At 35.5% G+C, this 11,353-nt stretch overlaps 1 protein-coding gene across 1 annotated transcript; it reads left to right on the forward strand.

The window, feature by feature from the left end:
* The first annotated feature begins 2,715 nt into the window (after positions 1 to 2,715).
* LOC134848323 (uncharacterized) lies at positions 2,716 to 4,466 on the forward strand. Its single transcript, XM_063865722.1, has 3 exons — positions 2,716 to 3,187; positions 3,430 to 3,642; positions 3,918 to 4,466. The coding sequence occupies exons 1-3, from the start codon at positions 2,866 to 2,868 to the stop codon at positions 4,361 to 4,363; spliced, it is 981 nt and encodes a 326-aa protein (XP_063721792.1). The 5' UTR covers positions 2,716 to 2,865; the 3' UTR covers positions 4,364 to 4,466.
* The last annotated feature ends 6,887 nt before the right edge of the window (positions 4,467 to 11,353 follow it).

The raw sequence follows: 11,353 nt of genomic DNA on the forward strand, positions 1-11,353 counted from the left end.
CAGAAGAACAGAACCTCGTAGTTCAAATTGTAGTGTCTCCGGCGTTTATGGAGGAAGTGTTTGTTTCGTTATAGGAACCATAAGGACATTTTGGTTCCGAAGTGTCTTTTCAACAAACCCAAGAAGGTTTTACTAATATGGAAAGAACAGAGATTTTAAAGTTTGGGTTAATAGCTTTGAAAAATGTATAGCCATGAAGAAATCTAGCCAGAAACATGTGCATAAACTGCAAATATGGAAGCCCAGTCATCAAACTTGGCAGGTAGCACTAAATATCTTGGGACCGTTACCGGAATTCCGACAGATTCAAGTACCTTTTTCTATTGTAGAACAATTCTCAAAGTGGTACGAGGCAGTACTATAACAAAACCAAGATGCCATGACAGTAGCTAAGGCTTTGGTCGATATATGGATTTCACATTTTGGTTGCCCAGCGAATCTGCACAGCGACAAGGGATCAAAATTATGTTAAATCTTTTCAAAAACTTGTGCTCCGAACAGGGAGTTAACAGAACTAGCACATCATCATATCATTTTCAGGGAAACGCAATGGTCAAAAGAACCGACAGATCAGACAAATTGAAAAAACCTTGTCTAAATAAGTGGAAGAAAACAACAACGGCTGGGCCAAAAATCTGCAAATTTTTATGATGGCTTTTAAATGTTCAATTCATGCAGTGACAAAATACAGCCCGTAAGCGTTCAGCTGATATCAGCTCCAGAACAACTCAAGAGTTAAGACCGGCATATCTTCAAGCTTTTATCTCTCAACCTATCAGGCTTGAGTTTATTTCAAGCTTCCATCTTGTGCTCTCTAAATAAGACCTCAATTTTGCTAATTTTGAGGTTCTCAAACTAGCTATTATGTTTAACTGAGCCAATCATAGCTCATTTGAGCTTCTAGCTTGTTTTGGCACAACTTTAGAGCAGAAACATTGAAATTTCAGCAAAAAATATAAATGTAGACAAACAAACTGAAAACCTCGGAAGCTAATTTTCATACACTTGAACGGAAAAAGAACGGAATTTGATGATTTGATGCTCAAAAATTTTGTAAGTTTTTTCACAATGCCTTTTTTGACCTGTATTCTTGGGACAGAGATAGGTCTTGTGTGTTTTCCTTCATTTTTGGTAAATCCTTATTTTACAAAAAAAGTTAATGATTCTAAGATTAAGCCGTTTGGAACTCCGGACTTTGTTTTCGTTTTTGCTACTTGATTATTTGGTTGCATAAGTTTTGTTTACAATCAGATAAAATGAAAACTGAAAATCTTGTGCTGCTACTCTTATACAATAATCGTACCATTTGGGCGAGAAGAGCTTGTGATTACAGCATTGAGCGCTTTTTTTATATCAAGAAGCGTACACTGATTTTCAATGGCTGTCAAATTCGGTTCCTTCAACTAGAGAAGCGATAGCATCAACATTCAGCAAAAACCTTCGCTCTTGCCTGAATCCGAAATGAGAATCAGTTTATCGATTAAAATTCAGTTGTACAGTATTCGTTCTAGTATTTTGCCAAGGACGGGTAAACTTGAAATTGATTGGAATTTGGAGGGTTCGAGTTCATTTCCTTCTTTATGTTTTGGTATTACTTCTGCAATTTTTATTGATCTCGGAAAAACTGTGTTGTCAAATCCAGGAGCGCCGTATCCACCATGGTCACGAAAAGCGCGCCGTCTCCACCTCGGTCGAGAAAGCCCTGAAAAACTTTTCTTAAAGTCGCGCCAACTCCATGTTGGTCTAAAAAGTCGCGCCGTTTCCCTCTAGGTCTGGAAAGTCTGGAAATGGCTAAAATTCGTCGCGCCGGTCACGCTGTTTCCTGAGCCGCAGTGTCGCGCCGTATCCGCCACGGTCGCGAAAGTCGCGCCTTAGTTTTCGGTCGCGAAAGTAAGGAAATGGTAACTCTAGGTCGCGAGAGTCTTGACATACCAAATATGAGTCGCGATGTTTTGGTCGCGCCACCTCCGCCTCGGTCGCGATAGTCACGATGGATCATCATGGTCGCAAAAGTCTGGAAATGCCAGGTTTTGGTCGCCAAAGTCTGGACATACCTAACTTTGGTCTGGAAATTTTGGACATGCCAAAATTTTGTCGCGAAAGTCTGAACATGAGTCTGGGACCTCGACCCGGGGAGTAGAACATCGGATTTCATAGAGGAATACCATGGAATATGGTGGGGGAAGACTGGGATATGCATAAACGTGCGTTTCAGGCCCAGTAGCGGATTCGGAGGAGGGGGAATCGACCCTCTGCCGACCCCAAAGATCTCATGTGATACTATTTAAGACATCCACATTCGCTGAACGATTCTAAAATTTTCTGAAGGCGCCGAAATATATTAATTTTGAGAGAGAGCGCGCGCCGAAAAAACTATTTGTTGGTCACTAAAAGAGTGCAGAATTTGTAAAAATCATGAAAACATGTCCTTCTCTAGTTTGTATCAGCGGAATAACACGGCAGGAAACTTTTAGTATTGATGGCTTTGAAATCAGAGTAGGTCTTTGACTTGTTCGTGGTTTATTGTTTGCTCATTTTTACCAATTCATCAAATTTTTGCAGGTTTTGAGGCAAAAATCTCAATTTGTTTCCTACTTTTTAAATTGAGTTAAATGAACTTTTGTCTTTTGATCATTAATGGTTATATTTCCAATCAACTGAACGTTCATAAAGACTTAACTATGAAGTGTAGTTAACTTGAATTGAAAGCAGCCTTTGCTATACGTTCTAATTAATTTACCCAAGGGTTTCAGCAAATTCTGAACAAATGTTAGATATTGAGTTGGTATAGGATATGCGCTTCTATTGCTTTAAGCAAACACAACTGAAAGCCTTGAAATCCTACTTCTATACATTTGAACGCAAATGGAACAGAGCCACCCGATGCAAACTTCTTTGACAACAACCCAGCTTCCAGGAGTTCGGCACGAGTGTGAATCAACCTATGGCTATGTTTCTATGGTCATCATGTCCATTATGGGCATAATTGGAGCAACGGGCAACTCTGTGCTGATTGGCTGTATTTTTTCGAGGCGAGAGAAACTTGCCAGTGACGTCATCATCTGTTTTCTGGCCTTTCTGGATATGAGTTTCAACCTGGGTCTGCTACCTTCTATTCTGTGGATGAACAACTACTACAACATGATTGAAGACAACAGCTGGGCTATGAATCAGATCAAAATGGAAGGTAGCTTATGACTTATTTTGCCTTGATTAAGATCGGTTTATTTCTAAGCAAGGCTTAAGTTTTTGATTTTTTCACTCTTTCGTAAATTTGAATTTGAATTAAAAAAATCGTTCTTTGAATCAAAAATCGAAACTTTTACAGCAATCTTTTAACAACTCGCAATAGTATTAAAAATAGCTTACATCTGCTTGATTTTTTCGATAAACTCGAAGGCTTTGAAAACATTTCATGTTTTTTTTCAGCGTACGTGTGCTGTTTCTACAGCTTCGCCACCACCACTTTCTTCTTCTCTATCGCTTTCACCCGCTACCTGTCCATCAACGCCCGCTGCAGGGCCAGAATGGGGTCCAAATCTACCCGCATAGGGTTCCTATGCCTGGCTATATGTCTACTTTACATGGGGGCCACAGTGGCCGTTTCTATTTTCTACTCTATGGTGTATCTCATACTCACAGGTGGGTAATAATGATTTAACCTATTCTACAAGCGTAGGATAAAATTTCACATATGAATGGGATGAGTTTTTCATGTATCAATTTCTTGCGAGAACGTTTTTTTTTCAATTTGCTACGACATTTATTAATTAAGAACAAAGCATATAGTAGTAAAAATTTTGCAAGAAAAAAATGAGCAGACATAATTTTGTAAAATTATTTTTAAATCAGGTTTGAGACTTTTGAACCGAAAAAAATAGACATTGAATGATTCACTGAGCGCTAATATTTTCTAGGTGTGATGATGATTGCCACTTTCGTCACTTACCTGCTCCTGTACCACGAGATTACGTCATACATGGTGGTCTCAGTTGACAAGCCCAGTTGCACCATGACAGCAGCCCAGAGGGGGGCTATTATGTCCCTATTCTACACTACTATTATCTCTTTCCTTCTTCTAATGCCCTGTATGTCTACCATGTTTCTCTGGTGCTGGCAAGGATACTCAGACTACGTTTGGGGCAAACTCGACCAGGACTGTTTCAGTTTCATACTCCTCAATGTTTTCCACCATCCCCTAATGGCCATTAACTTCTCCTGTCATCCCATTATTCTGTTTTGCACCAGCCGACTGCTGCGTGAAGAGTGCATTGTGTTCATCCGGAGAATCAGTTTGAAACTCTCAGGGGGAGGATCATACAGCAACGTTGAAAATGCTCAAAACGTGAACAACGACGCTTGAATTGCGATAACAAGTTATGTGAATGGAAATACAAAAGGGGTAATTTAATCTCACAAAATAGTTAGAAATTGTAAAGCGTTATAGACTGTATAATAGGGTATTTCATTAAAGAATAAAAAGTTTTTGAAAAACTTTAATTAATTAAATTTTAGTATAATTTTAGAATAAAGCATCTCGGGCTACCTTTCTATTGGAGTCTATCCCTGGGGCCATCGCTGGATCCAGGCCTGGCCAGGGGAAAATCTATGTCAAAGTCGTGCAGGGATTGCCCTGGACTTCCTTGAGCAGTCTAAGAGTCCACGACTGGGCTTCCATGTTTTTGGTTGAATTTCCGAAAATGCAAATGTTTTGAATCTGTTCTAAAACAAATCAAACCAAAGGCTCTTCTCATATAAGCAAACCTATAGGTTAATCGCCAGCTCTTTGCAGAAAAACTGCATTTGTTGATTAACCATTGCAAGAAAAGTTCGAAGATTTCACAGATTTATGATGAACGACCATAACTTTTTCTATGTGGCTAGATAGTTCTGACCTAAGACAAACGGTGTTTAGAAATGTTACAGATGCTTTTCTGCGAGTTTATCTGTTCTAGGCATATCTTTTTTTTTGAAAACAACAAAAACACTAAATATGGATCCATGCAAAACATTCATTTTGAGATAGATTCTTTTGCGTGAATTTACAATTTTCATGAATTTACAAGTTTCATAGAGATCCCTTCATATAAGTTGAAAGAATCCCGCGGTAAGTGAAATATAATTCTTCTATATGAATCATGAAACTAAAGCTGTGTGCTGATATTTTGTTGGTGAAAAAAATGGGCGTCATGAAACAATTATAATCAAGAAGAAATTAAAAAAAAACGTTATATTTTTGATTTGATTTAAAAACATTCAAAACAATTTTCCCATTTTTCACATAGACCAACTTCTAGGAAAAGCATAACTATAAGCAGTTCAGGTGCAAAATGGGCAAACAAAAATGATTATAAGCAATTATGATCGATTATAATGGATTTTTTCTACAAAACAAAAGAATTAGAAATTCGGATAAAAATAATCGATTATAATATAATGTATTATAATTGATTATATTTGATTTCAAAAACAGAAATTATAATCGATTATCAATTAGTTAAAATCGTTTTTTTTTTCAATTTTTTTTAAGACTCGTAATAAAATCATTTTATAATTGGTTGTTAACGCTTGAAACTAGATGCGGGTGCTGATTCAGTCATTCCTGGAAAACTACCTAGCAGGTTTTGCGCTCATGATTTTTCTAAAATCGTTGCAGGAATTTCTTGAAAAAATACGGGAAATGTAACCCGGGAGAAATCTTAAATTTTTTAATTTTTGAATCTATAAGACACATCATAAATCGCAATTTTTCAAGGATACGGGTACAAAAACCCATGTAGCAACAAATCAAACTTGAACTAAGTTGAGTAAAATTTGCAGAATAAACCGAAACTCAAAATAAAAGTGAAGTTAAAATTTTAACCATGATTTTCAAGGAACTTGTAACGTAGTTGTTGCAAAACGTCTGGAAAATTATTTTGGTCTTTTCTGTTATACGACCCAAAATTATCAAATTTTTCATTGGACTTCTGTTTTCTTTGTGAATCCAGATTTTTTTTCACTGGATTTAAATTAAACAAATCAGAGTCAAGCATCATGCTCCAGTTTTCAAAAACACTACAAAATCAGTTTTGGGCCGCACAACAGAAAAAACTCAATTACTTAAAAATCCGCTGGTTTTAAAATTATTCTATCAAAATTTAAATTACACGTCAAGTGTAGATCAGGAAACTAGGTACACCCATGCTAGACAGGTATCTCGAAAAAAATACTGTGATGAACAGGACCTAAGTATTCAATTTTTTTATTCTAAGTACTTGTTTTGCAGTTTTATTCGTTGTAAAATAACCGTATTTAAGTTCAACATTTAAGAAAATCATTCAGGGGCTTTCATCAGGGATTCACAAAAAAAACATTTGGAAGTATGTTGCGATACGTTTTTGTACTGTAACCTTCCTAATAAACTGAAAGTATGCAAGCTCAAGAAGATTTTTTAGTTACTGATCTGTTTACTATTTTAGTAACGTTCATCAGGAAATTATAAAAAGCAAGCAGTTTATATGCTTTTTCTAAATAAATCATTATTCAAGGATGTTAATATTGTTTTTAATTGTAATTTTCAGAGAATCAGAATCAAGAGTTTTAAACGGAATAAAATTTGTCCGAATTAAACGCTGAGATGAAGATCCTAACTAGGTCTATCTGGGTAGGAACGATATTATTTAATCATACTATTCAAGTATAATAAGATAAAACCCCTCCCCCAATCAATTAAAAAAGTGGGTAAGATATAGTTTCTTGTTATACATAGAAATTTTTAGTTTTTGTAACATCAGGCATGACAGGCACACTGACACATTTTGCACAGACACATTTTAAAGGCAAATTTTTGGCTTAGACAACAGTAATCCCATGCTAACAGTTTTCATCAAGCTTTGACAATCAAGCATGATGAAGCTTTGATAATCTTGAAAATCTATCCTTAAACAGCTTGTTCACCAATTAAAAACAGTAAGGGCCAATCTCTTATTAATAGGGCTCAGTAATCATTTTCTGACAAAGGAAAGTCAGTTCCATAGAAAAACTGTTTTGTAGACAGAGGCAATTCAAATCAATGATATCAAGAGTTAAACTAACAAAAAAACTAGCATATTTAAAAAAATTTTGTTTTGATTTGACCCGCAAAACCATAGAAGGTGTCGCCGTGTGAAGAAAAACAGTCTAATTTATTCGATCATTACTAATGTTTAATTTTTAAGCAACCTCGACTTCCCTTTGAAGACAAAAATAGAATATCGTGATTTTCCCAAAATATCCTTTTTGAAAAAAAGAATTACTGTTTAACCATATCGTTGTTAAAAACAATTTATATGTGTACCTGAAAAACTTACAAGTAATGAATATCTGTCCAAAAAAAAATTAAATCGAAAATATTACAAGAAAAATATCCAAACATCTCTGTGAAAAACAGGTTTTCGCAATTTTCCTAAATGGTCTAATTAAACTTGAAACTTCTTAAAATTTGATCGAATCACGACTGAAAGGGCTTTTACATGATATATTACTCAATTCACTCCGATAGATTTTTAAGAAAATGAAGATCAACAAGAAGAACGAAAATTGGGCAAGATTTTGTTTGTTGCTATCAACGAACGAAAATTAGGCAAGATTTTGTTCGTTGCTATACAATGAGGGTTATTCTTTTTTGCAACACCGGTGTTTTGCAAAGACACACTTTTGAAGCAAATTTTTAACTAAGTCAACAATGACCATATGCTAACGGTTTTTTAAAGCTTTGAATGAGTCAATATTTTTATGATTTTTACAAAAAAATATGTGAAAATTCCATTCTGTTTAGAAAATTGAAACTCATTGTAGAGTTGGGCGATCTAGAAAGAGGGTCAATCTGTTATCAATCGAGCTCAGTAATCATTTTCTAAAAATGTTCTTACTAAAACAGCTCCATAGACAAGGATGGCAGAGCAATGACATCAAGAGTTCGACAAAATTCTCATACTGAAAAATTTTGCGGCGTGCCGATTTGAACTAAAATTTGAGATACGTTCTTTCTGTGTGAAGAAAAACGATGGAATACTTGTGTTCATTACAAATCCTGACTTTTAAGCAGCAATGCCTTCCTTCTGACAACAATACGATTTCCTGTCCGTATCACAGCCTGCACCTGCAACTTTGCAAGCGGAACTACCAAAAGTTTTTATTCATAATATAGCAGAGATTGTCAAGAATATTGTTCTTATCTGTAAGAATAACATCGAGGGTTGACACTAATTTGAATTCACTCCATTCGTGTTAAAAGAATATTTCAAACTGTTTATAATAATCATTGCTTAACCAGTTTTTTAACAAATGCGAGTCTTATGTGTGCACTGAGGAAACTTGTCGAAAAAAAAGAAACTAAATGAAATAAATGAAATATTCAAATCGAAAAAACTATTGATAATATCCAATAGTCTGTGTAAAAACCATATATCGCATTTTTTGAAATTATCAATTATAAGCGAGGATAGCCGGTTGCTCTACCTTTAGCACATAATGTTCCGACCACATTGAAAACAAAAGCAAGTTTTTTTTCTTCACGTTAGTGTCGTTTTACATAGTTGTTGTGATCAAAAAACAATACAAACGTGTATAAAATTAGCGAAATTGGCTAAATTGACTGCTGTTATTCTCAAAAAAGAAAAATAAATAAACACATGAGAAAGTTATCAACAAAAACCCTTTTCTAATTCATTTTCTAGTAAGTTTCCATAAAAAAAAAACAGTAGGAAAAGTCCAGCAGAAAAGATTCGCTGATGCTAATCTATGAAATATATCCTCAGAAATCTATCGTTTTTGTCCCAGGAAAAGCTCAAAGAAAAGGCGCTGTTACGAAAGTCGTAGCAAAATTTGCCTTTTCTGTTTTTAATCCGTTAACAAAATTGCTTGCCTATTGCAGCCTATTTATCACATTTTTACCAAAAGAAACTTCTTTAGAACGACCATTATACAAAATAAGCAGATATATATTGTTAAATAGCATCAAGGTACGGCTTCGAGTGAATAGGCCATCAGAAACTGCCACGAGAGAACATTTTTTGGGCCAGTAAGATTGGTTTAATAACTTTGTCCAATCATTTATTCAACAAAAATTGGTGAGGGGCTCGAACAAAAGAAACGAGAATTTCTTTTGCATAATTATAGAGTAGATTTTGCAGACTTTTTGACATTTGCGCGAAATAGTATTTAATGTTTCAAAATGATGAGGAACTCGTTAGCCCGCATTTTTCGTTCATTTTTTATGTACTTTTTGAAATTTTATCGTAAATCGCGACTAATTTCTTATGGAAACATGATTACACGAAGATCCTCCTTTGTTCTAACTCTGTTAAAAGTCATAACCATTGTTATTTTCTTGATTTATTTCATCAGTACTTTAGTGTATCTGTTGCCAGTGTTGGGAATTGTGAAAAGAAGGACTTTTCTGAGCTTGGATGATGCTGTGGCGAGATTTGAGGGCAGACAGAAGTGCTACATGGAGTACATGTCTCTCAATATTTCCAGTCCTCGACTCCCTCCTGAATTGGAGATGATGACTTCCACCAATTGTGAGTACCAAAACAAACTGTGTGCGATTTGCGACTGACTTCAATTGAAATACAGTACAGCAAGAATAGTTGAGACAGGAGTTTGGGTTGAGCACAAGTTCGAAACATACACATTCATCGAGCACGGTCAAAACATACCTCGACCACAGTCTAGCACGGTCGAAACATACCTCGAGCTCGGTCGAAACATACATCGAGCATGGTCGAACAATTTCGAAACCTACCTTGAGCTCGGTCGGGCAGTTATATTCCATGGTAAAAATCGATTATATTATATTCCAATTATAATCGATTTTTGTGGTCAAAAATGTTGCCGTTATAATCCGTTATAATTACACTTTGGTTATAACCACACAATCGATTATAATCCCTTATAAGTTCTCATTTAAAAAAAAAATAAATCGTTAAGTTAATGGATTATAATCCCTATAAGTCATTATTTTTAGAGAAATTAAATCGTGATATTAATGGATTATAATCTTTATAAGCTTCTCCCAAAGTTCTGCATAATTTGCAACTTTTCTGCCTTACACAATCTATTCGATTTCTAAGCCTGCTCGCAGTTAATTTGTCTTTGCGAAACCATGCACCTCACACTATAAACACAAGTCTTCTCAATTTTAAACACCCCAATTGAACACGCCCATCCCCCATACCCCACCCACAAATTTATCCGCACACCCACCTGCCTTTCCTCCTATTCACCCTACCCAACCCCACAACAAATTGAAAAATCCGTCAGTTTCGGTACGGGGCACGCGTTTGTAGGTGTTTTGGTGCCGGGCACGCGTTTACGGTATTTTTCACTTATTGTTATGGGCAAGTGGTGGTAAACGAAGAAAGTAAGAGGTGTGAGTTAGTAGGAGGGTGAGACAAGTAGAAAAAAAGACATTTTCAAACAAAACAATTTTTCGCTTCAGCCAAATGTAAAACAAAAGTTAGGGATTGCAATCTTCAAGGTTTTGGAAAACCTAAGCTCTTTCTCACAAAAAATTTATTATAAATCTTTAAAATCCGTTATAATCATTTAATGATTATACCTGATCTATAATATTCCATAATACTGGATGAAATTAGTTTCTATTTTGTTTGTTTTGCAATCGGTTATTTTTCCAATAAAATCGATTGGTTTAGAATTTTACGGAGACAGGCCGTGAAAATCCGTTATAATTGATTGCTATTCATGGAACTTTATTGCGGATACCTCGAGAACAGTCAAAAAATTCCGCAATATTTTGGATACCTCGAGCGGATACCTTTATTGCGGATACCTCGAGAACAGTATTTTGGATACCTCGAGCGGATACCTTTATTGCGGATACCTCGAGAACAGAATATTTTGGAGTCGAAAAGAAAATTTTTTCTCAAGTTTCACTTTTTTGGATTATCGACTCAATATGCAAAAGTTATTTCAAGAAATATTTCAAAAACTGGAGAAATAGCTCAAAAATAGTTGATCTATACAAAAAAATTGAATTGCATTAAAATCTAATAATTTCATAGTAATCAAAAAGCGTCATTAGAAGTTACCCGAAAACAATACAACATAACGTTTAAATTTCGATAACTCAAGTTGTTTGAAAGTCGAAACATACCAGAATTCGGTCGAACACGGTTGAAACCTATCTTACTTGGGTCGAGCAAAGTTGAGCACATTTTTTTTTTCGGTCGAGCAGAGTCAAAACATATATTACTTGGCCCGAGCACGGTCGAACATATGTTTTTTTGGCCGAGCACGGTCGAAATATATATTGCTTGGGCCGAGCTTGGTTGAGCTTATTTTTTTTTGTTCGAGCACTGTCGAAACA

The sequence above is a fragment of the Symsagittifera roscoffensis genome, chromosome 6 (assembly GCF_963678635.1).
Source record: "Symsagittifera roscoffensis chromosome 6, txSymRosc1.1, whole genome shotgun sequence".
Lineage (NCBI taxonomy): Eukaryota > Metazoa > Xenacoelomorpha > Acoela > Convolutidae > Symsagittifera > Symsagittifera roscoffensis.

Excerpts from the sequence above, each read along its gene's own strand:
- LOC134848323 (XM_063865722.1), top strand. The coding sequence starts at position 2,866 with ATGGAACAGAGCCACCCGATGCAAACTTCTTTGACAACAACCCAGCTT. Across the intron at positions 3,188-3,429 it reads GAATCAGATCAAAATGGAAG|CGTACGTGTGCTGTTTCTAC; the intron begins GTAGCTTATGAC and ends GTTTTTTTTCAG. Across the intron at positions 3,643-3,917 it reads GGTGTATCTCATACTCACAG|GTGTGATGATGATTGCCACT; the intron begins GTGGGTAATAAT and ends AATATTTTCTAG.